Here is a 23004-nt window from a genome sequence, read left to right as displayed (position 1 = left end):
TCAGATAAAAGCACCACTTATGAGGTCTGGTACCTGCCTTGTAGATACATGCAAATATTTGATTAGCCACCATTTCTCTCCCGGGATCCCCAAAGGATTGCAGGAAATCGGTGAACTGTTCCTGCTGTACACTCTAGTCACCCATAATTTGGAATTGCCGTACAGTGTGATGATCAGAATAAACAAACAGAAAGGGTAATAAGGCGCACCAAGTAATCACTGGTGACCTCAGCAATTTTATTAACAAATTCATTTCCCTAATTGGGTAACGTATCTTCATGCTTGACTCAAGGGCATTGTAATAGGTTTCCACACTGCAGAAGAAGGAATTAATTAGAACTGTTTGCTCTTTGTTCCATATTTACACTTGTCCACCAGTCTTGTAAACATTGCACCTGGTTTCCTCGGCCCTTCAGGCTTCTCTCTCTCCCGACTCCCCCACCCCACCCCCAAAATAAATAAATAGAAAGTGGATAGTGTAATTTAACAACAGTGGCTCATCCTTTTGCGCAGTCCACCCCCACCGGAAGCTGCAGTTCATGGTTAGAGCTGCTTTGTGGCCAGATCCGGGCAGAGGCATCACTTCCAATAGGTACTTGGACGTCTAGAAAGAGACCCTCGCCTCCACGGGCTCGATTTGCCAGGGCTGTGTCTGGACTGCCCTTGCCCATTCAGACCCTGGGTAGGAAGCTGGTGAGATGGGCAGATCTGTCCCATTTCTTGCCCCACCTAAATGCCTCTTAGGAAGATAAGAGAAAGTCATTCATGAGCTCTGTCTGCTCTTGGGGTGGGCAGCCCATGCGAGCAGAAAAACCATACACTTGTGAACTCACTCTTCTAGTCGTCTTCAAGTAGAGTTTTTTGCCTCACAGCTTGCCAAGACTTCAGCGTGACAACAAAAAAGCATTTTTAAATGCAAATTCTCCAGAATCTCACTGTAATGCTGGCTTCTCCCTCGTGCCGCAGCCCTCCAGTGTACTCCACGATGGTGCCGTTTCACACCGACTGTCCAGCCTCCGAAGACCGGCATTAGCAGAAGATGCCAGAGTACGGGAATTACCTCCAGAGCTGGTTTCCGTAACCGCCATTAATATACCCTGCCATGTGTGGCTTTTGAATGTGGATATAATTATGACAAAGACATCTAACAGTGTCTGGAGTACCCTGGCTACCAGTAGGTCCCTTTTGAGAATTATAGTCCAGAAAAATCTGGATAGGCCCAACAAGCCTCATTCTCCCTCTTGAATATCCTGCAGGATCTGGATGAGGTTTTCTAGGCCAAAAATATAGCCTGGATCTGGTCCATCATAAGTGGTGTGCTCATTCCAGGAGCCTTTGTATGTTGTATGAGCAAAGTCGATCATCCGGATGTCAACTTTGGTGAGACTTCCGGAAGAGCTGCTGTGGGCCGTCTGTGGAGCCTCCTCCTGAGGATGCAGGCCCCCCGGGGTCCTTTCTGGCAGCTCCTGCCCATCATAGATGATGAGGAGAGAGCTGGAGTAGAACCGGTACGAACTCTGGCTCCTAATGACTGAGAGGAGGGCCTGGAGCTGGCGCTGTATGGGCTCCAGGAGCTCTGTCCGGAAGCGGGTTCCGTCATGCAGGAACTGATGGAGGGCTTGTCGGAAGCCCTCGATGGAGAGTTTTCTTCCATAGTACTTGTCTTTGCAGAGAAAGTGCTTCTTATCAACTTGATAAACCTGGTAATAGAAAGAAGACGTGAAGAATTGCCAACTCAAGAAGAAACTTGGCAACTGCTATGGTTGCAGTGTTATAAGCTGACATGATATATAAACAGATTTCCAGGAGATGCAGGGCAAGAATGGCTGAAATGAATGGAAGGATGATCTTTCATCAAGCACCTGGGGAACTTTCACATTTTAAAATGCTTTCTGTGCAAGCCCTTAATAGGAATCCAAGCTCTACATATCCCTCACCCCACAAAGGTGACCCTCCGCCCATAAGGAAAAGCTTTGGATCGCCTTTCTTATGAATTCCCAGTGTCATCCTCCAAATCATGATTTTAAACCCTGGCTCCTGGCCTTCTTCAATTCAAATATTAGCAAACACAAGCTAGAACGCTTTAGTAGGAATCTGAGATCACAGCCAATGGCCTTGGAAAGCCAACTAGATTCAATTTTCCCCAGTGAAGTTTATAAAGTCCTTTCTCTGCAGATTCTAAGGAAATGGCTCTTGGGGTAAAGCAGGTTTGGCTGAAGATAAAAAGATAAAAAGGCTGGATGAGGTAGGGACGGGGTTTTCAGGCAGCCAGTGCAGCTGAGGGGAGCCTGGATGGAACGGGGAGGTTCGCAGCAGCTCTGTGGGGCTGGTGGCTTCTCCTTGGCACCAGCTCCTCTCCCCCTCCCCTGTCATGTCTTGGCCACCAGAAGGGAGCAGATGGAGGAAATGCTGCTGGGGGGACAGTGGCAGCCGCTCCCGTTTCATTCAGATGGCACAGGCAGAGGCAGAGGCTGTACTGAGGCCAGTGGCTGGCATGGCCATGACTTGGCTCACTTCTGTCTGGCATACCTGGGAAGGGCAGCCCATACCTGGCCAAGACAGTTTCTCAGGTCTTTCCTGCCTTCCGATTATGTGGCATGTTTGTAGAAAACCAGTGTGGGGGAAAAAAAATCAGAAAGCTATCATAGACTTGCTTTGGAGGGCTGGAGATGGGCTGTTAAATTAGCCGTCATAAATACATGACAGGCGTCACTGTCTAAATAAATCAGATCATTTTCAGAAGATTGGAGGTCCGGAGAGAGATTCCATTTACACCCCAAACCATCACACTCCATTCTCTTGAGGACTGCATTCCCAGCCTTCCAGGGGACATCTGTGCAACAAATTTATAGACTCCACTCCCAGCTTCAAGGGGTGGCAGTTTCAATTAAGGAAAGCTTTAATGTGTACCGTCAAACCAGTGTCTGGTTTTGCTTTGAGGAGATAGATGCTAAGAGCGAACGAGTGGGGAAACTTTATCTCTTCCCATTCTGCAGCCCCTGCCACGAGCCACATCAGAGCTGCAAAAATGGGGTAGAGTCTGGGCAATAAAAAAATTAACCATTCCTTTGCCTCAGCTGAGCAGGCTACGACCTTCCCACTTCATTAACCAGAACAGATAGCAAGAAGAAGCAGAAGACGTGGCGTAGGAAGAAGGAATGGCTAATAAGAATTCAAAGAGCAGAGTGCCTTATGGCACCTGAGAAGGAGAGGATTCAGCTGCATCCTTCAAGAGACTGAAGAAGCCATGGAGTGCACAGAGAAGCTCTTTTTCAGTTCTCTCCCCAGCCCCTGCTCACACACTGTCACCAGAGGTCTGCTCTCAACATGGACAGGCCCCACGTGGCCACTGGGAAGTTTCAGCTGCCGGAGACCCTGAGACCCGAGTTAAAAAAAAAAAAAAATGGCAGCTTTTTGGCACCATGGTCGTGAAAGGGGCTCTTACAGAAATCCCAGTGTGTCCTAGAGTGGGATCTGCCTTTCCCGTGTGGGAGGGCTGTGCCCGCCGGCCTCCTGTGTGGCTGGCTCTGTGGGCAGTGGTGTCTGCTTGGGAGACACCCCTGCCCTGCAGTGGACATGCCAGGATGCCCAGCCCTGCGGTGGGCCCTCTGCCACCTACCTGCATGCCACAGATGCGCACGCCCAGGCAGGCCGAGGTGCTCTGCGCACACTTCCTCATGTGGCGGGCCTTCTTCTCTTCGGACGCGTCATCTCCGTGCTGCCGGGTCCCCATCTTCAGGTCCAGGATACAGGGGTGCTTGTACCGTGACACGACATTTTCCAGCAACAGAAACCCTGGTCACGCTGAGTTCAGGAAGGCTCTGTGGACACGAAGACTGAGGCCCCTATGGAGGCAGTTAGCGCGCCTTGGCGGCTGCCTGGGACCCCCTCCTCTGAGCATCGTTCCTTCTCTCCCAGCTCCTCACAGACAAGCCCATTGCCCCTCTTGAGAATTCAAAGTATTAGCTTTGCAGGCTGCTTTAATAAGTCCATTTATTTAGGGGGACTTTATGACTATGTGAGCTTCTTTTCCTTTTCCTTTTTGCTCTGAGGTTGGAATTTAAATGCAGGCGTGAAATCCCTGGCAGGCTGTGCCCAATTTACATTTTATGGCAGAAAATCATAAGGCTAAAACCTCGAGTCACTGAATGGGCCAATACCTTTTGGGAGAAGTGGGTTGATGTTAGCTTTGGAGATGAGTTGCAGGAATATTAATTTTAGTGGAGTAATTATGCTGCAAAAGCTTCTTAGGGATTAGGGTTGCAGATGTGTCTTAGTAAATACTGTGAAACCAGTCACCCGTTTGCGGGAAGGAGCCCAGCACTGACAAAGGGGTATTTCAAGCCTAAATGTACTCACTGAGAACATGGCAGCCTGAGGATGGGCGGGGAGCACCTCCCCTAAAAGTCTCCCGCTTGGGCACTTCCCTGAGGGGAGCACCACACCCCCTCACCCCATCAGCTCCATAGGAAGACATCTGTGGGGAGAATTTGGAGGGCTAGAAGGGAGGCTGGGGTGTGGGGAACCCACCCAGCCCTCTGAGCCCCCTGCCACCCCCACCCAGCATGGCTGTCGTCATTCCTCTCTGCCCACAGAGACCCCCAGCCCAGCCCCTCTGCCCAGGTGGCAGCGACACAGCCAGTGGCCTGGCCACGGGCACTGTGTTCAACTTAGTTCCCAGTCTGACTTCCCCCATATTCTTTGCTTTTTCTTTTGGAGAGATCAGATTTCTTCTAGGTCCTAGGTTTGAGGGCCTGTGCCTCAACGTCTCCCTCCTATCAGTCTCTCCCCGCCCACCCCTCCCCTGGCCCCGTGTCTGTGTCTTTCCCTCCCGCCCCTGTGCCCCCGTCTGTCTCTGTCACCCCCCTCTGGTCCCCCGCCCTCTGATGGGGATACGGTGCCGCTGGTTCTCCGGGTACTCGGTGCACAGGCGGGTCAGGTGGGCCTGGTGGCACTGCAGGCCCCACGGGTTGAAGCTCCTCCTCTCGGCCTGGTTCCCTTTAGCGTCTTCCACCAGTGAGGAGACCGGGGCGTTGAGGTGGAAGTCAGACCTCAGGAGCGACGTGGTGGGGCTGCGGGAGAGGGAGGCGCACCACAGTCAGGGCAGCCTGGCCGGAGGGCCGAGGAAGGTGCCCGTCCCTTGGGCGGGGCTCTCCTGGGCTGGGCTCTGACACGGACTGTCCCTGGCTGCTCTCCACACTGCCTGCAGGGCCTCGGAGTGCCCCTCCTGCCCCATTCAGGCCCTGGGCACCAGATCAGGCCACACTGCAGCCCTGGCAGGGCGGCTCTCCGAACCCCAGAAGAACTCATTAGAGCATGTCGCCTCCTTAGAGGGCGGGGGTGGGGGTGGGGGTGGTTAAATTCACTTGTAAGCGATCTGGGTTCCGCTTGCACTATCGAGGCGATGCGGTGTGGGGACAAGCGACCCTGCCTGGAATCAGAAGGCTGGGAGTTTAGGCCGTGAGCGTGCCGGGTCGTTATGGCCTTGAGACGTCAAAAGGCCCTCAGGGCTGGGAATCCTGGGTCTTCGGTCCGCCCTCTCTCCTGTCCCCTGCATCTTGGCCTCCCCATCTGTGAAATGGAGATAATGCGTACTGCTTCCTGACGCTGAGCCAAGAGGCTTAATTAGATCTGCTGTGCTCCTTGGGGAAGGGAGGTACTTTCATTGTATTAACTCCCTTTTGTTTCCCATAAATGTTTTATAAGTCCCTGGAGGGTCCTTTTCATCCGAGAAAGGTCAGCTAACATTATCAGAGGTTCTGGAGACCTCTCTGGGACCTCGGGTGCCCCGAACTGCCTGGTCTCCGAAGTCCCATGGGGGGCTGCATTGACCTCTCTCCTCGTCCCTTTCTGGCCGCTGAGGAAAGGTGATTTCGGACTGCCATTAGCCACTTTTCCTTTGTGTCACCTCTTCTGGGTTTCTGCATTCCCCCCACCCCCACCTGGAGACATTGCACGGTCTCAGTGAAACCGGTATGTAATTAAACAAATATGCACCGAATGCCTGCTCTGTATAGGACTCTGCGTTTGTGGCAGCTTCTGACATAAATACATCGGAGTCCTCCCTCTAAAAAACTCCATGAAGGAAAATTCATTCCTTTCTTTGGTTGCATTGGTGTTTCTAGAAGGAGCCTTCCTGTGAATTTGTCACTTCCTTGGCCCTTTTGGGGAGCTGTGGACCTTGGCGCAGGTGGGAGTGGAGCTAGTCCCTGTTAGGTTTCTGTCATCCTGCCATGTGGCCCTCACCTCTCCTCGAGCGAGTGAGCCAGCTGCCACTGGGCGAGGGGGTGGGCGCCACCAGTGCCGCCGGTGGTCTGCTGGAGAGTCTGCCATAGGGCCACTGCCGCCGACTCCGTGGAGACCTTGAAGGGCCCCCGGTTCTCCTTCAGCGGGGTGGCCACCAGGCTGAGATGGCCTCGGCTGTCTCTTTGGAGGTGCACCGTGATGGTGCCTGCAGAGCACACGGGGGGGGGGAGGGGGGAAACCAGACGGAATTTACCTGGTGGACACGTTGTAAGGGGTGACATCCTTTCGAATGGTAGTTTAATGGCACTGATCAACCTGCCCACTCCCCCTTCCCTAACTCCTCTCTCAAGGAGGAACAATGGGGACTGTTCCAGAATGAGCCCAGGGCCACGGAGCCTGCAGACAATAGCCTTGGGCTGGTCTGCTTCATTGCATCTCTCTGCCCTTTCATGCTTTGAACAAAGCCAGCCCTGTACATTTTGTTCTCACCTTCTGGTTCCCTGGTGCACAGTGGCACCTTCCCAGTCACAGCAGAGCTGTTCCAGTGGGGCCCAACCTGGGGTCATCGGAGCTGGTCCTCCACAAAGAAGGCCCCCTGCCTCAGGGTGGCTTGAGGGAAGCGGGGGCCCATCCCATTCCTCCCTCTGCCTCCATCATCCTTCCTCTCCCTTCCCTTTCTCTCTGTCTGACCGGCTTCTTCCAGGAAGCCCGCCTCAGAGAGGCTTCCGGGGCTCGGCCTCTGTGTTTCCTTCATTTAGACCTCTCCCGCACCCTGATCTCTGGCTTTAACACGGATGCCTGCCATCTCCTTCAGTTAGACACACAGCACATGAATATTACTGACGGAACATGGTTCTGTGGTAGAAAACAGGAGACTTGTGGGATTTCTCCAGCTACAGTCACTCCTGACCATCAGTGTTTGTGATCAAGGCATGGCAGCCTGCTCCACTTGCGGCTTGTGAGAGTGGAGAGTGTGAGGAAGCCCAGTGAACAAACGGGCTAATTGGCTTCTCCTCCGGGACATGGGCCAGGTCTGGCAATTAGGTCTGGCACGCGTGTCACCGGCTCTGTGGTCACCCCTTTTGGATTTCTCACTCTGGCGGCACAGTGTGGGTCTCCCCCCATGGGGCTCAGCGTCTGAGCTACGTGGGTGCCCAGCCTCGATGGAGTTCTGGTGGAGCTGGAGCTGTACTCTTGCTGGTGGCGCAGGAGACAGCCCCACAGATGGCTTTGCGAGGACTGGCTCTCTAGAGTCCCTGGTTCCCTGTTCCTCCTGCAGCTGACACCATGACTGTTCTGGTGGCTCCTTCTCCCACCAAGCCACCCTCCACCTGTCTCCACCCTGCTTTGTGCCTGCCAGGTTGACCCTGTGGAGTGCACCAATGGCTTCCTCGGCCCTGGTTTCCCGGGGGTTGGGCCAACAGAGGATGTTGGCAGGAGATGGGGTGAGGCAGGAGAAAGATCGAGGTATTTACCCCACTGGTCCCCCTCCCTGCTGCAGCCGTGGTCCTGTCCCTACGTGGCCTCCCTCTCCCTGGGTCTGTGACCCCATTCCCTTCAGGCCTAGGGGTGGTCACCCAGCCTTTCAGGGGTGCTGGTCACTGCGTGCCTCGTCACCCCCAGTTCCCTTAATCCTGCGAGCACTTCTATGTACTAGCTGTCCCTTTGAAAACTCTCTTCACTTAAACCCCGTTCAGTACACCGCTCGTTTCCTTCCGGGACTCTGACGGAGAGAAGGTGGGCTGCATGTGATCAGGTCCCCTCAGATATTTATTTCCTCCCCCGGCCGCTTGGTCACTTTCTCAGTGCAAGTGGTAATTTCTGCTGAACCAGCACTCAGGGCAGCTGATTTCCCTGCTTGCGTCCCTGCTCAGGCTGGTCAGTGCAGACGCTCATTTTCAGGGCTGCTCTATAATTCAGCAAGTCGCTCTTCAGGGCCATCTGTGCCTAGCTCAGCGGTCTCTCTGGGCTAGTCCTGTCATCTCAGATTCCTGGTGCCCTAATTTCGCAGCCTGAGAGTGACATTCAGTTTTTTCCAGCTCCTTAAAAAAATTCTGTGTTGCCTCAGTTCATCTCAGGCCCCTGAATCCCGGGAATGAACAATGATACTGCTGCTAATACCGTACCCGAACCTGGCATTTTGTCGTTTACCTGAACCCGCATGCCCACCAGAGGGGCTCTGCCCATGAGAACGGCGGGCTGATGGCAGGTCAGGAAAAGAACTGCGTTGGTCATAATCACTGCCGTGTACCAGCTTCCAGGCCTTTCGTCTGTTACCATGGAGTGATGGCAGGCCTGCAAGGCCCTTGCCTGTAGTCACCAAGACTCAGGAGATGGAATGACGTGCCCAAGGTCACACAGTAAGTGGGGGAGCTCTGGGAAAGGCCACAGCAGACGTGGCTATGGAAGAAGGAACAAGCTGTAACAGGGAGCCGAGGGCTTCATCGGGAGACTCTGGTGTGGTCATGCAGTGTTTGCTTGTGTGGGGATGAGGCACGCTCCTGTCTGTCCTTATCACATTTGCTTTGGCCATTGTGTTCCGTGGGAGCGAACAGAGAAACCTGTTTTGGGAGGGTCATCAGTACAAAGGGTCGAGAGTGCCAAGAAGCCCAAGGACGTGGTGTCTACCTTTCCGTTCCTATTTCCTCAGGCAGGAGGGCTGCTGTGCTTGTTCTGGGGAGGAGGGCCCACCTGGAAGCCAGCACCAGGCCCCAGAGCCCAGCCCCCCACCGTGGGGAAAGGAGAGCGCGCTGGCCTCCATGCTTGTCCTTGGGGAGCTTGGAGCCTCCTGGCTGCTGGGGAGCCCAGGACGGTGTGCCAGCCAAGGGCGAGGCCCTTTCGGGTCTTTTGTAAAGTTCAGCTCACCATCTGGCCTTTCCCGCTGTGGGACTGTGGTGACATGCTCGCCAGAAACCACTGTCTCAGGGAGCCCCCGCCCCACGAGGCCTCCCTGGAAGGACAAGAAATGTGACCTTCCCCCGCTTCTCTGGGCTCCAACTCTTGTCTGATCTCATCAGATTTGAGTGTCTAAATAAATGGAGGTGAGCAGGGGTGCAAAATAACCCAAAACCAATAAGATCCAAAAATCATTTCTATTTCTCATATTGTCAGAGCTACCCAGCCAGACTTCCTGTCCCTGCCCTCTCGCTCCGTCTTCCTGCACGCCTCTGGCTCTGTGTCTCCACCTATCTGTCTTCTCTCCCACATCCTTCTCCAGCGCAGCCCAGACCTTGCTCTGAAGCCCGGGATCCATAGCAGATAGCCGCCCTGCAAACGGTTTCCAGTTGCCAGCTCTTTACTGCAGCAGCCTGTCAGTGGAATCAAGACCCCCTTGGGGCTTGGATTGGTTTTTAGTCAAGAATTGTGTTGGTCCCAGCCTGGGACCAATTTGCTTTGTGTGTCCATGGGGCTAGGCCTGAAGGGACGTGGGCTCCCAGCACTCTGCCGACTCTGCCTGGCCGGGAGCGGGGCGGGGTGGGGAGGCGCAGGGGACAGCCAGAGCTTCATCTGCCTGCTCCCCAGCCCTCCCCAGGCACCTCAACCTGCAGTCAGGCCAGCTGGGCAGACAAGAGTGCTTACAGCCACAACTGCCATGCCCAAAGCATCTCAGCAATTTCGGTTTGGCCAAGCAGTTTCCCCAGCCTCCGGGAATATTCTGTCATGTATTTATTTTTAAGCTCATGAGAGCATTTATTCACTGGCGTCTATAATATGAATCTGGCTCATCTGTTAACCAACCAGACTTAGGAGTATGTCCTTGCTCACCCAAGGCTGACAGGTATACTGGGAGGCAGAGGGACGCAGCCCCAAGATGTTGCCATGCCCGAGGAGCCCAGCAAAAGGTCCGGGCGAGCTCCCGGCATGGGGAGGCTACCCTTAGGAGTGACGTTCCCTGTCCGGTGCTCCCTGATGCCATCACAGTGCAGGGCGGTGAGAAGGGAGAGGGTGTGCTCCATGGCACACAGTGGCCACTATGGAAATAGCCCCTCTCTCTGGGGCCCTTCCCAGGGGGAGAAAAATGGAGACCCTGCTGTAGCAGCCTGACCTGAGGTCACTTGTTGAGTGACTCTGGGCAAGTTATATCCCCTCCTTCATTGGGCTACAGACGCCCTGAGCACCGGCATCCGAAGAACCCATCTTGTGGGTAGCAGTGGCTGGTGGAGCGGGCCTGGGTGGCCAAGAGCCCACACTTGGGAGCCAGACCTCAGACCTTTAATCCTGGCTCTGCCTCTCACTGGCTGTGTGGCCTCAGGCAAGTCGTGTCACCACTCTGGGCCTCGGTCTCCTCACCTGTGAAATGGGGATAATAGTAGTGCCTGCCTCGGAAAGTTGTTAACAAGGATTGAGTTGATACAGGGAAACTATTTACAGTTGTGTTTGGCACTGAGTGAATGCTGAGGGTTAGCTGAGACCACTTTTCTTATCCGGTGAAGCAAGAAGCCTGTGCAGCCCTTGGAGGGACCGTTTCTCGTCTGAAACCTGACCTCAGCTCCCTGCTCCAGGGATCTGAGAGTGTGACGGTCCTGGTTCTGGGCCTTTCTCTACTGTCTCCCTAGATGTGCATTTCCTCAAGTGGTGCCTGGCCCTTGGCACTCCGCAGACCGCCTTCTGGCTGTTGAGTGAATCCGCATTTCTGCACCACGGAATCCTTGTGTTTGCGTGTCATCTGAGTCTGTGGGCTCTACCTCACCCTCACCCTCAGCAGGGCTGTGTGGTCTCCCCTGTGGGGTGTCCTGTGGTTCTCTGACCTAGCCCCCTCCCGACTTGTGTGGAAACACCGTCTCCTGGGTGAAGCCCCAAGGCAGAGACTGGAGCATGCTCTGTGGCCATTGGTACATGTAGCTTTGGTGCCTTGGCTTAAGTTAATCTATCAAATTTTAGCAGAGCCCTGAGGCAGGCGGTACCGGGGATGGACCCGACCGGGCCTGCAAGGCAGAGTAGAGTAGGGGTCTGGACAGTAGACCAGTGCCTGAGGGTGCCCGAGAAGGGTGTCGTTCTCACCCGCCCAGAGGAATGGGCATGTGTAGACAGGACACAGGGAAGGCACTGGAATGGGGTCCTGGAGACCACACAGCCTCTTTCACTTTCCTGCTCTGCCTGTGGCTGCCTTGGCAGTCTGTCTCAGCTCCAGAGCTGTGTCCAACAAGCGTGAGATGCTGCGGGCGGGAGGCCACCCCACGCAAGACCCTGCCACCCCTTTGCTAGGTTGAGTTCAGTTGCGAAAGGACAGACATTGATTCCAGTGGGCGCTCGGACGAGCTGGGCAGTGACCCACAACTGATGGGCAACCCTGGCCTGCGGCCCCAGAGGCCCCAGGGGAGGCCTGCACAGGCTGCATAATAGCCACCCGCCCCTCTCTCGCAGTGTGTGATGCTCATGGGTCTCGTCTCAGACTCTCGGAAGGTCTTGGCAAGGCGGGACTGAAGCGGTGCTTGGGGCTCAAGGCCTTGGCCCCCCTATCAGTGAGTCTCAATCTGGGACATGCTGAATACAGATTCCTGGGCCCTGACCCCAGGGGTTCTGGTTCACAAGTGTGGAAGGGAGCCTGGGAATCTGCATGTGAACCCCTACCCCAGCCTTGGTCAATCCCAGAGCCCACTCTGAGGAACACCCATAGAGCTAGGCCCCATCCTTCCCAGTTATTTGATCATTGAAATGCAAGTGAGTTTTTGGCTGACTGATTTGGATGCTATCGTCACTTTTACTACAGATGCTTATTCGAGGGCAGAAGCTTGTAGTCACAACATTCAAAGACCTTTAAAAGAGGTCTTTTCTCTGGGCATTCATCCCATTGAGGGGCTGGCGGCTGGCAGTCATGCCCTGAGCCCTGTGAGCCACATTTACTGAAGGCCGGGTGTGGACAAAAAGCCTGCCCCCTGGATGCTGGCCCGCTGCCCAGAGTGCCCCTGCCTGCAAGCCCCCAAATGGTGGCCCTGCCCACCCAACCTTCACTCCCCAGAACCCACCCTGGACTCAGATCAGAACACACACGCTCTGTGCCCCACTCCCCCAGCTCTACCTGGAAGGCAGCCCGTGGCCCTGGCTTGGCCACTAGAAGAGGATGAGGAATTCTGGTTTCCTAACCATGTCGGGTCCAGCTCCTTCCCGCCCTGACCCAGGCCTGAGGCCCCTCCCACTTGCCTGGGTCTCCAGAGGGAGGGAAAGGAGGCCTTGGCCTGCCCTGTCTGTCTCAGCCCTGGTCACAGGACCCAGCCATGGCACTCCTGAAGTACAGAGCAGATACCCTAGCAGAGCAGCGTGGGGCCGGGGTATCATTTGATTCCATTCTCAGTTCCTCGAAGCCTAGTGGCTCGAGCTAATTTGTAGGGATGCCAAATGGCATCAGACTCCAGGCCTGGAGGCTTGAAGAGTTCAAAGAAACTAGGACAGCGAAAGCCAACGGGGCTGTGGGAGAGGGGCATGTCTCCATGTCAACCCTCACCTGCAGCACAGTGCCCGGGGAGGTGACGGTGGGGTGGGGTGGGGGGGCGGCGCGCATACGAGCCCGGCCCGGTATGGTGGGCACAGAGCCGCGGCTTGCCGCCTGGACACTCACCCTTATACTGCGGAGTGAACCGCTTCATGGCCAGAGGCAGGGATTCGTAGAACCTCTGCTCCTGGAAGATGAGGGGCTTGCACACGGTGTGCTCGTCGTACTTCATCACGCTCAGGTGCCCCCCGACCTGGTGCAGGAAGGGCTCTAGCCGCACACCCACTCTGGCATCCCCAGCATCCGTGCTGTCCTGCACGACCATGTGTCCGCAGGAGGAAGGCCTGGGGTAGAAGAGGCAGCTCCCAGACAGGAGGCGGGGCTGTCAGTAGTCCTCAGCTCTTGCTTTCTTGGCCGATATCACCGTCATAGCACAGCTGTCCCTCTGTCTGTCAGCCTGGGAGGGGGCCCCTGGAAAGCACAGGAGGAAGGTGGAAATGGTGTGAGGGAGATGGGGTGCTGGGAGGAGCAGAAGGACCCGCAGTTCCTAGCCACGACCCACGGGTAGTTGAACAAGACTGTAAACAGGCATCAGTCACTTCTAGAATAATCTGTCAGATTAAGAAACTGGTAATGGTGGTTGCTCCGGGGAGCCAGGATGAGAGGTAGACTTCTCTAAATACTGTCCTGTGCCTTTTGAATTTAAATATGAAGACATTTTTTAAAAAATCAAATAATACAACCATAGGCTTCCAAAGTGCAGAGACTGTGTCTTAACTCCTCATATCCTGTTTCCTGCCTGCCTTTGGGAACATTGGTCGCAGGCCCAAGAGGAGAGCAGAGTCCCTGCTGTCGGGGTGCTCGGCCTCTTGCAGGGGCTCAGGGGTACAGGAAAACTTCACAGCTGTGCGCATGAGTCTGCATCATGGCTCCATGACATAATTGCCATGTGACTCTGACAAGTTACCAAACCTCTCCGGGCCTCAGTTTCCCCATCTGTAAAATGAAATAGTAAGGATACTTACCTCATGCACGTAGGACAAAATTGAGATACAGCCTGTGAAAAGGTTAGCCGAGGGCCCAGAGCTAAGTACTCAATAAATGTGATTTATCATAATTATTTCTAGCGTTATTGCCGTGGTGGTCCTACCTTCCCAACAGGTCTGGGTTGGAAGGAAGGCAGTGTTTCTCACCGTTGCTTTGCACACGAGGGAAGTGGGGACCAGACCGGGCTCTGGTGCAGGCCAGGGGCGAGGCAGGAGGAAAGGGGGGGCCTCATTCTTTACGACCTGCCGCTCCCTTTTCCTCCCTAAGGGCAGGCTTGCTGGAACTCTGGGCTGCAAATACAGCCCCGGAAGACATCCTGACTTTGTCTCAGGGGAGTGCCCGAGGAGACGCCGAGGGGAGACTCTTCCGGCCACATTCGTCCTGTCCCATCTGAGAGGACATTCCTACAGGGATGCCCATCACCACCGAGTTATTAATACTCTCTCCTCCCTGACTCCTGGCCAAGGATGTCAGCAAGCTAGGCAGCACTGGGCATGATTAATGCTCTAAACGACCTCGGTCCAGACCATGGCATGGGTATGGCCAGCTGGCTCCATGCAGGGAGTGCCTATCAATTTGTTCACGACCCCAGCTCAGAGAGACCCTCTGCCACCCACCTGGACCTCTGGCACCAGGTGGCACTGAAAGCCTCAGCCTGACCCATTTTTCCCCCCGCGCCCCCCAGCCCCCCAGGGGTCTCTCACGTTGTCTACTGTCTTTCAGGCCACAGAGTGCCCCTTTAGGAAGGGGGAGTTGTTTTGCCTGGTATGTGCATTTGCTTTGCCGGGTGCAGGACGAGGCTTCTGAGAGCTGCCTGTGTGGCTGGAGCATGAACGGGGAGGTTAGGGTTGCCGGGCCAGGCAGCAGGGGCGGGGGGAACCTGAGGCCTAATGGCAAGGGGCCGTACTGATGCAACAGCCTAGGCCTTACCTCGGGCCTGCTCTCAGACTGCACGGAGGGAGCCCCACTTGGAGCCTGTTCCACGAGCTGAGAAGTTGGTAGGAAGCATCTAGATGCAGAGGCCGATCCGAAATCGGCACAGGGATAAGTTGATACGTGACAAGATAGCACAATTGCTTGGCAAACCCAGTCCTACTTGCCAGTTCGGTGAAGGCAAGAAGGAAGGAGAAGAGAAAAACCAAGGTGGCCCAGCACCAACCAACCGGGCGTGGCCTTGCCGAGCCAGCCCCGCTGTGCGGACACATCCAGAGGGTGTCCAAGGCAAGCCCTTGTGCTGCCACGAGGGGCAGCCTGCCACTCTTCTTCCCCACACTCTAAGAGGGGCTCTAAGGACATCGGCGTCGCCTCGCAGTGGTGGCATGGGGAGGAAATAACAGTAAGTGATAGTAAAGCCAGGGAGCTTGCTGAGGGCCAGGCAGGCAGTGTTCTAGCTGTTGGGGTATAGATCAACCCGACCTGTGCAAGCTTCACAACTACTGACGAGGTAGTGTTATCAGCCTGTTTCACAGATGGGGAAAATGAGAGGTTAAGTAACTTGCCTGTGTGCACCCTGCCAGTAAGGAGGAAGCAGACACCTTCACCCCATTGCGCGCTCACCGGCCATGCAGCAGGGAGGCTGAGGGCTGCTGTGTACCCACTTTGAAAGTCAGGAAATTGAGCCCCAAGGAGGCTGGGACTTGGCCAAAGTCACCTGCAAGTCACTGGCTGTGCTGGGACAGGACCCAGGTTTTCTTGTGCTCCAGGCCTGGTCTCTCCCTTCCTGACTACCCCTGGCCTGCCCTCCTCCAACCTGGGGAAGTGAGTGCATGTCCCAGTGGTGGTGGTGGTGGTGCGGGGGGGTCTGCACCTCTGCAGACAGCATCATGAGGTGTCGGGGCAGGCCATCCTAGAGCCAGGGCTTGGTATTGACCTTCTTGGGACTTTCTGGCTGGGGGTGTCAGCAAGACCCAAGAGGCACTGTCATTCCCAGATATTCTCAGGAGCCCCAGCTGAACCTTCTCAGCACAGACCGAGCCAGGAAGATCCTGGGCCTCCAAGGCACAACACTGCAAACTTAGGGTGGGTTGGTAGTGATGGGGTGTCTGCTGGGTAGTCAGCCTATACTTCTAAAAAAATCTACATTTGGGGCGCCTGGCTGGCTCAGTCAGTAGAGCATGTGACTCTTGATCTTGGGGTCATGAGCTTGAGTCCCATGTTAGGCATAGAGCTTACTTTAAAATAAAGTTTAAAAAAAAATCTAGACTCAACAGGTGGGGAAGCTGAGGCTCTTCCTCTCAAGGGTCACCTTAGGGTATAGAAGAGGTGCTCTCTGAGGGTCGTCCTGCTCCGGAGCTTGTATGGTCTGTGGTTCTGACACAGGTTGGCGGGAAGGGGCAGAGGGAGGATGGAGGGCAGTGGCATCAGCCCCTGAGCTAAGCAGGTGGGCTCTGCTTCTGCTCAGGGAGGCACTCTGTGGCTTCCCCTTGGCTTCCCCTGAAGCTGACCGTCCATGCCCAAGGACGCTTGAGGTTGTCTCTCTGTCACTGTTTACAGCCTCCTGCTCTATGGGAATGAGCTAGGGAAGACCTCCATTCTTCCCAGTCCTCCCTCAGAAGTCTCAAATAAATAATTCAAGCTGACAGATCTTTCTCAACCCAGACCTTCCTTTTGCCACACACAGGTACATCTGTCATTGGCGTGGGCCTTGGCCTTTGATCAATGCCCTGTTTCCTCAGAGCCCTGGGCAGGGAGTCAGGAGCCCAGATCTGTTCTAGGCATTCCCACTAGCTTGCTGAGGCCCCTGGGATGAACTCGTAATGTTCTTCTGAGTCTTGGTTTCCCACCCACTGCCATAGCCTTGTCACGATGCTCAGATGACAGAATGCACAGCATTCCTTTGTGGAGTCCTCTTCCCAAGCGTCTCCACCACCCGAGGCTTGTCACTGCGTGGGTTATTCTCAGGACTGACTCAGCTCCAGTGCTGGGAAGGCAGGTGAGGCGCCTGCCTGAGACAGGACCTTACGCCCCCTCTGACACACTTGCTAAGTACACTGGGCTCCCTTTAGTGCGTCAAAGGGAGACAAATGTCCTCTCTCCAGCCCACACTTCCTTCTGTGGCCCCACAGCTGCCCCGTCACCCAGCACCCTGCCCTAGTGTTCCGTGGGGAGGGAGAAGAAGGAGGTAGGGGGAGGGAGGGAAGAGAGTGAGATGCCCCCAGCCAGACAGCCTCATGGGCTGGAAGCCCCCTTCCTCAGGAGTCGTGGACAAATGACCCCAATCCCCATGTCCTCCTATCCTGTCACTGGGTTGTATCCTGAATGAAATAACTCTGGGCTCACTCCGGGAGATTCAAGAAATCTCTGATGGGCCCTACTATGCAGCTGGTTGTTAAATGAGGCCCCGTGGGGCCGTCTTTGTCCGTGTAGCCCCATGGGGCCCGAGTGACAGCCAGCCTGCCACTGGTCTGAAAGGAGGGTCATGGACAGCGGGGCCTGCAATTGTATTTGGGTTCCAGAGTGGAGACAGATGACAATACCAGTGATGCCAGACACAGGGACCGAGGCCACCATCAGGCTGAGGTGGGTGAGGGCCTTGTGGCTCATCACTAGCAGTTGGCATTTTTTATTTACCGAGAGTGTGTGTTTATATAATCTCTCCCCACGTGCTGAACCCCAGTTCATTGGAAATTACGAAGATACGCCCCTGTTCAAGCTTGTCACTCCCATTTTAGGGATGGCAGGTGAGACCACAAATCAGACTTGTACCAGCTCAAACTTAGACTAAATTAGTCATGAACTGTGTCTTACGAAAGCCTGTCAGCTCCTTATATCTGGAAACAAGCTGGCTGACTGTGGTCATTGTCGGCGCTGTTCGCAAATAGTCTGGTTTTTCCTGGGGGAATGTGGTATGATTGCACTTCCCTTGCCCTTTGAAGGTAAGTGAAGCCACATGATTTGCTTCCACCAACATAATGTGGATGGGAGTGACCTGTGTCACTTCCGGTGGGAGCTTTAAGGGCAAGCCATTGCCCACGTCCTCTCTCCCAGGCCCATCTTGGAAGCACACTCCCTGAGCAACTGTACATGTTGGATATGTGGCCCGACAGAGAAATACATCTCTGCTCTAGGAGGCCCCTGCGATTTGGGGGTGGTTTGTTATGTAGCATGGCCTCATACATCCTGACCAATGCGCCAGCTCACAGCCAGATCCCCAGCACGGAGCCCAGAAGTTGAAAGGGACCTCCCTGGAACCAGGCACTCAAATACTTCATGCACAGATATATTCTATGTAACAGGAACCACTCCCATGAATCTCCTGTGGATCACTGGCTGTATAATCACCATCTCTGTTTCTGAAGCAAATCACTCTCAGATGGAAAAACTGAGGGTCTGAGATGTTGAAGACCGTTCACATAGTTAGGAGCTGGTGAACCCTCTAGCTGAGGTTCAGCCACAGCAAGCCTGTCTACTCTAAAGGCCTCAGGGCCAGGGTCCTGTCCAAGGCCCTCTCCACTATGTGTGCCTCCATGGCCTGCATCAGAAACGGGAACCTTCCAGGAGCTCGCACCCAGCTGGGCAGCATGCTGCTGGTGGACAGGGTCCAAAGGGGCACTCAGCAGCATGGATTCGCAGGGCCAAGGGTGAAGGGCTCCCACCCGCGGGCCCATGTAGACCTTCCTGAAGCCACACCACCACAGCATCATCTTCAGACCAGAACAGTAATACCCTCAGAGAATGATAACCTCTCAAGCGTATATGAACACTTCTGTGATTACTAAAATACAAATTCGTTTAAAGGCATTATTGAGTTCCTAGTAGTTTTTTATCATCATCCATTTTCTCAATCAGCAGATACTAAAAGTATAATGAGTATCGCAGGGGGGACTCATAGGGAACAAATTATGTTGAAATTGGGTCCTAGTTGAAAAGGTTAGGAGAGGTACTGCTGTCTCCTAAGGCGGGTGTGGTGTCACGAGTCCTGGATGGAGTCTGAGGGGGGAGAGATACCAGCTGGGCCTGGGTCTGGGGGAGGCTGAGGAGGGCCTGTCTCAGGGCTGGGGCACAGGGAGCAATAGGAAAGTGGCCAGCACCGGCCAGGAGACCCCAGGGAGGGCTGTGAGTGGCGGTAAGCCTGGCCTGCTTCCCTCGCTGGTCTACAGGGGGCCCTGGGCACACAGACCGGGGGTGCCTGTCTGGCTCCTGCTCAGGCCAGGGACGAGGGGGTTGCCTGAGAGGGTGAGGTGTGGAAGCCTTCAGGATCGCATCCCAGTAAATCCGATAGGGTGGGAGGAGATAATTAAGAAGGAGCTTGTATTAAAGGAAACCCGCAGTATAGGATGTGTCGGCTGCAGATACAAAAGCAGCGTGGTTTATGGCCTGCCCTCTCGCCTCTGAAGCTCTACCGTACATTTCGCAGGCCTGCTGGAGCCAGAGGTTTGGTACAAGTACCATTCAATGTCTTTGTGATGCCCGAGGGAGCATTTTTTAATCTATTAGAGAGGAGAGGACCCGAAAACCATTTAAAACTGCTTAGGTCATAATGGGCAGGAGGATTTTGGAGTTTCTCATGTGGCAGAGGATTGTGCATCATCTGGGGCCATCCAGGCTGGGAAAGCACAAGATTATTTTCTGGGGGGAAAAAAACATGTTTTAAAATCCATTGTAAAAATGACTCAAGGGCCACAAGATCGTGTGCCCTCCGTCTGCGTGCCCCACCCCCCGCCCAATGGGCTCAATACCGAACACTGCGGGACTTCACCCTCACCTTCTCAGCCGTGGCTGAAATATGTGGCTTTGCTGAGCATCTGTTCCCCAGGGAAGGCTTGATACCCAGAACCACAGAGCAATGCTTCATATTCCTCTGTCACACAAACTTTATTTCGGGGCTGATTTTATCCTTTTAGAGATTTTTTCCTCTCTCCTTTTAACATTTAAAATCTCCCAATGTTCCTCCAGTTTGAGGATCAAATGCGATTTTAATACAGCGATCATTAGTTTAGAAGCCCTTCAGCCACTGACAAATGTCCTCAGCAGAAGAAGCAATGTTCTGAGCTTGCTGTCGGGGTAGGAGACGCGTGGGGCAAAGATGACTGCAGATCCCAGTGCCTCTGGAAAGGCTGCTCTAGGGGGAGGCAGAAGCTGGAGGCTTCTCCCTCCCTGACCCCTACCGTCTCTTGACCTTGTGACAGTACCGCAGGTCGTCCGGTACCTTGGGCATGGCTAGTAATGGCTCCAGCAGCACCCCCCAACTCCCTCAGGACCTCACGCCCTTGAAGCTGTGTCCAGGATCTTGGATACCGTTAACCACCCAGATGTGCACGTTTCTCAACCTCTGACACTCTTCCCCACACCTCTCCACCTTTTTCTAAGTACTGTGATCAGCAATCACCTGCCTTACGTAAGAGGCCTTTGAGCCAGAGACAAAAGGGTTTGGCGGTGGTTAGCAGGGCAACTTTGTGGCTGCAGGAAGAAACGGCCTTTTAAGGTCAAAATGCAGTCATGGGTGGAGCAAACGTGTGAGCGTGCAGATGAGTGTGCGAGTGCGTGTGTGTGAGCGTGGTCGTGGTCCTTCAGACCAACTCCCATGAGGCGGCCTGTTCAGGGAGAAGGCGAGCGGGCCTTTGCCCAGCAGGGGGCAGCAGCAACCATGCGAGAGCCGCCCTGAGCCCGAGTCCCTGGCCCAAACCCCACAGCCAGCCAGCCCTGGCCCCCACCAGGGAACACATCCCGGACCTGGCTTTGCCACGCCTGCCCTCAGAGAGCCCAGAACGGCGGCTTGGGGGCCCCTACCTTTCCCAGGGCAGTTTTTCAAGAGCTTAGAAGTTTCTATCAAGGTCGATGTCCCTCCACATTCCCTTCTCCTCTCACCACCCCCTACTTTTTCAAAGGGGTGCCTGGCTGGGGGGAGCTTCCTGCCCATGGTGAGGCATGTTCTGAGGAGTGCGGTGCCTGGCTCCATACAGAGGATGAGGGACCCCAAAGCCAGGGACAGGGCTTGCCGAAGAGGGGACAGGGCATACAAGCTGGAGGGCACATCTGAGCTGAAGGGAACCTGGTCCTCGGCAACCGGACTCACCCGCTCCCCCCCCTCCCACCGCTGGGGGCAGCGGGACCCCACAGTCCCAGCCCTGCTGGATGAGGAAGAGTAACGGCTCTCGATGAGCCCCTGCATCCCCCATTCCTGGACTCCTCCCGGCCTCTCACCTCGCTTCCCAGAACAACCCAATGCTTGTAAAGTTGATTGCTGATTGCTGTTCCCTGCGGCTGCTGGTGAACAAGATAGCAACCGTGCGGAAAGGATTTATTCAGGTTCCCTGCTCAGAGCAGATGCACGCAGGGGGAGCCACAGGATGGCTCAGCCTGGCCTGCCGCCCCCAGGATGCCCTGGGGTAGAGCACACTGGGAGGGTCTCAGGGGCCACAGGCCTTTTGCAGTGGAGGAGCTTCTCAGATCCCTGATAAGGAGCTGGCTCTGGGGGAACACAGCACAGGAGGGACTGGGAGACCTGGTTCTGCCCCAGATTCCCTGTCCGTTTCTCTCCGGGCCTCAGTTTCTCTTTCTGTACTGAGAGCTGTCTGATTCAGCCCTAGTCTCCCTCTCCTGTAGGACAACTGGGCCTTTAAGTCAGCAAGTCAATGTGGTGGTGGGTTGGGGGGGGGGTGGGGAGAGGTGGCTGGAAGAGACACTTTCAGATTGAAGGGACTCAAAAGACATACCCGTATACCTTGATTGGATCCTGGTCTAAACAGCAATAAAGAACATCTAGGGGGCTTTGGGGGAAATTTGAATATGAACTCCATGTGGCCATTGTTGGGGAGTTGTTAGTTTTGTTAGGGGGATAATGGCATCGGGGTTATGTAAGAACCTCCTGAGGTACTTTGGGGGGAATGCTGTGATGTCCAAAACTTACCTCAAACACTTTAGCCTTAGAGCAGTGAAGCAAGTATGGTGAAGGTCAAACAACCGTGTAAATCCCGGGGGAGGGTATGCAAGAGTTCATGATATCATCCCCTCTACTTTTTCCTGTAGGCTTCAAGTTTTTCATAGTAAAAAAGGTTCAGATATAAACTGGTAGCTTTTAAAACCTGTGGCAGCCTGGGCGCTGCCCCACGGGATCTGAATCTCTGGAGAAGGAAGCTGGCATGGGGGGTTTTAGATCCCCAGAGGTCCCGAGGACCATGCCAGGCTCAGACAGGTTTGGCTCTCAGGTTTACTGAGGGTCAAGAAGAGCCCATGGGGAGGGGGCCCCCAAAACTCTGCCTCTGCCCAGGGCAAGGGGCCCTTGGTAGTGCCTGTGGTCTGCCAGCACTCCATGGGGGCGCCCTGTACCCAGGCCATGGGCTGATGCCCGCAGGCACTGACACCATCCCGGCCTGGCCCACCACCCCGCTCCCCCCAAGGAAGGGTGAGGCTGCTGGGACGGGGCACGCCGTTCCTGGAGCCCAGGGCTTGCCGTCCATGTCTCCTGGGGCAGTTGCCTCTGTGAAGGGTTAAACAGTGGGAACCACTGGCTCCAACCCCTGCACCTGCCGCACAGCTTCCTCTGCCGTCCCTGCTCCCCCAAAACCCACCCTGCCTCCATGCAGGAGCTGAGGTTAGAGACTCCCAGACACCCTAGGAAGGGTTGGAGTTACTCTAGGGGCAGGGGGCAAGAGATGGGAGACGCGCGAACGACAGAATTTCTATGTCCCTGAGCCGACCCCCAGCACCCCATACACACAGGTGCCCACAGATGTACAGATACACACCCAGACAGACTGGCCCTTCCTCAGGTGGACCCCTTGTTGGGGGTGGGGGGTCGTCCCGTCCTGGATGGACCCTCCGGGCCCTGTCTCCCGAGGTGGCACTCACCAGGGCCTCCTTCCTGGAGGGACAGCAGGGAGCGTGTGGAAGTGGAGGTCCAGGGGAACGTAGACTCCTCTTTCAGTGCCTGCCGACTGAGGGCCCTTCCCGGTGTCCCAGCCCCGAGGACTCACTGTCCACGACAGCGCTGACAGCGCCCGTGGAGAGGTCTGCCCGGCGGGTCTGGGGAACGGAGGTCACCTGACCCTCGGGCAGGGCTGGCAGGGGCTGGCGCGTCCAGCTGTCAGCTGGTGTATGGCTGCTCTGAGCAGGGCCTGAGGGCCTAGAAGGGAGGGGGAGTGAAGGGGAGGCAGAGGAGGGGAGGCCTGAGGCGGAGAAGCGGTCTGCTCCGCTGCCCAGAGGGATGTCAGCCTCTGGTGGGTTTTTGATGCCTTGAGGTAAGGCTAGGCTAGGGGGTCTTGCTCTCCCTTCCCCCACCCTGTTCCCCCACAACTTTACTGTCAGTTTGCCCCAAGCCGTGGCTGCCCAGGGAGAGAGAG

General features: G+C 55.3%; 1 protein-coding gene across 1 annotated transcript; it reads right to left on the bottom strand.

The window, feature by feature from the left end:
* Window positions 1-878: 878 nt before the first annotated feature.
* IP6K3 (inositol hexakisphosphate kinase 3) lies at window positions 879-22638 on the bottom strand. Its single transcript, XM_027600987.1, has 6 exons — window positions 22514-22638; window positions 12803-13147; window positions 6247-6451; window positions 4897-5072; window positions 3620-3795; window positions 879-1700 (listed from the first exon to the last, which is right to left on the bottom strand). Exons 2-6 carry the CDS (start codon window positions 12999-13001, stop codon window positions 1230-1232), a joined length of 1227 nt encoding a protein of 408 aa, XP_027456788.1. The 5' UTR covers window positions 13002-13147; window positions 22514-22638; the 3' UTR covers window positions 879-1229.
* Window positions 22639-23004: the final 366 nt, after the last annotated feature.

Source organism: Zalophus californianus, chromosome 7 (assembly GCF_009762305.2).
Source record: "Zalophus californianus isolate mZalCal1 chromosome 7, mZalCal1.pri.v2, whole genome shotgun sequence".
NCBI classification, from domain to species: domain Eukaryota; kingdom Metazoa; phylum Chordata; class Mammalia; order Carnivora; family Otariidae; genus Zalophus; species Zalophus californianus.
The sequence above is the reverse complement of the archived record's forward strand: the minus strand, read 5'-3'. Positions and strand labels throughout refer to the sequence as shown.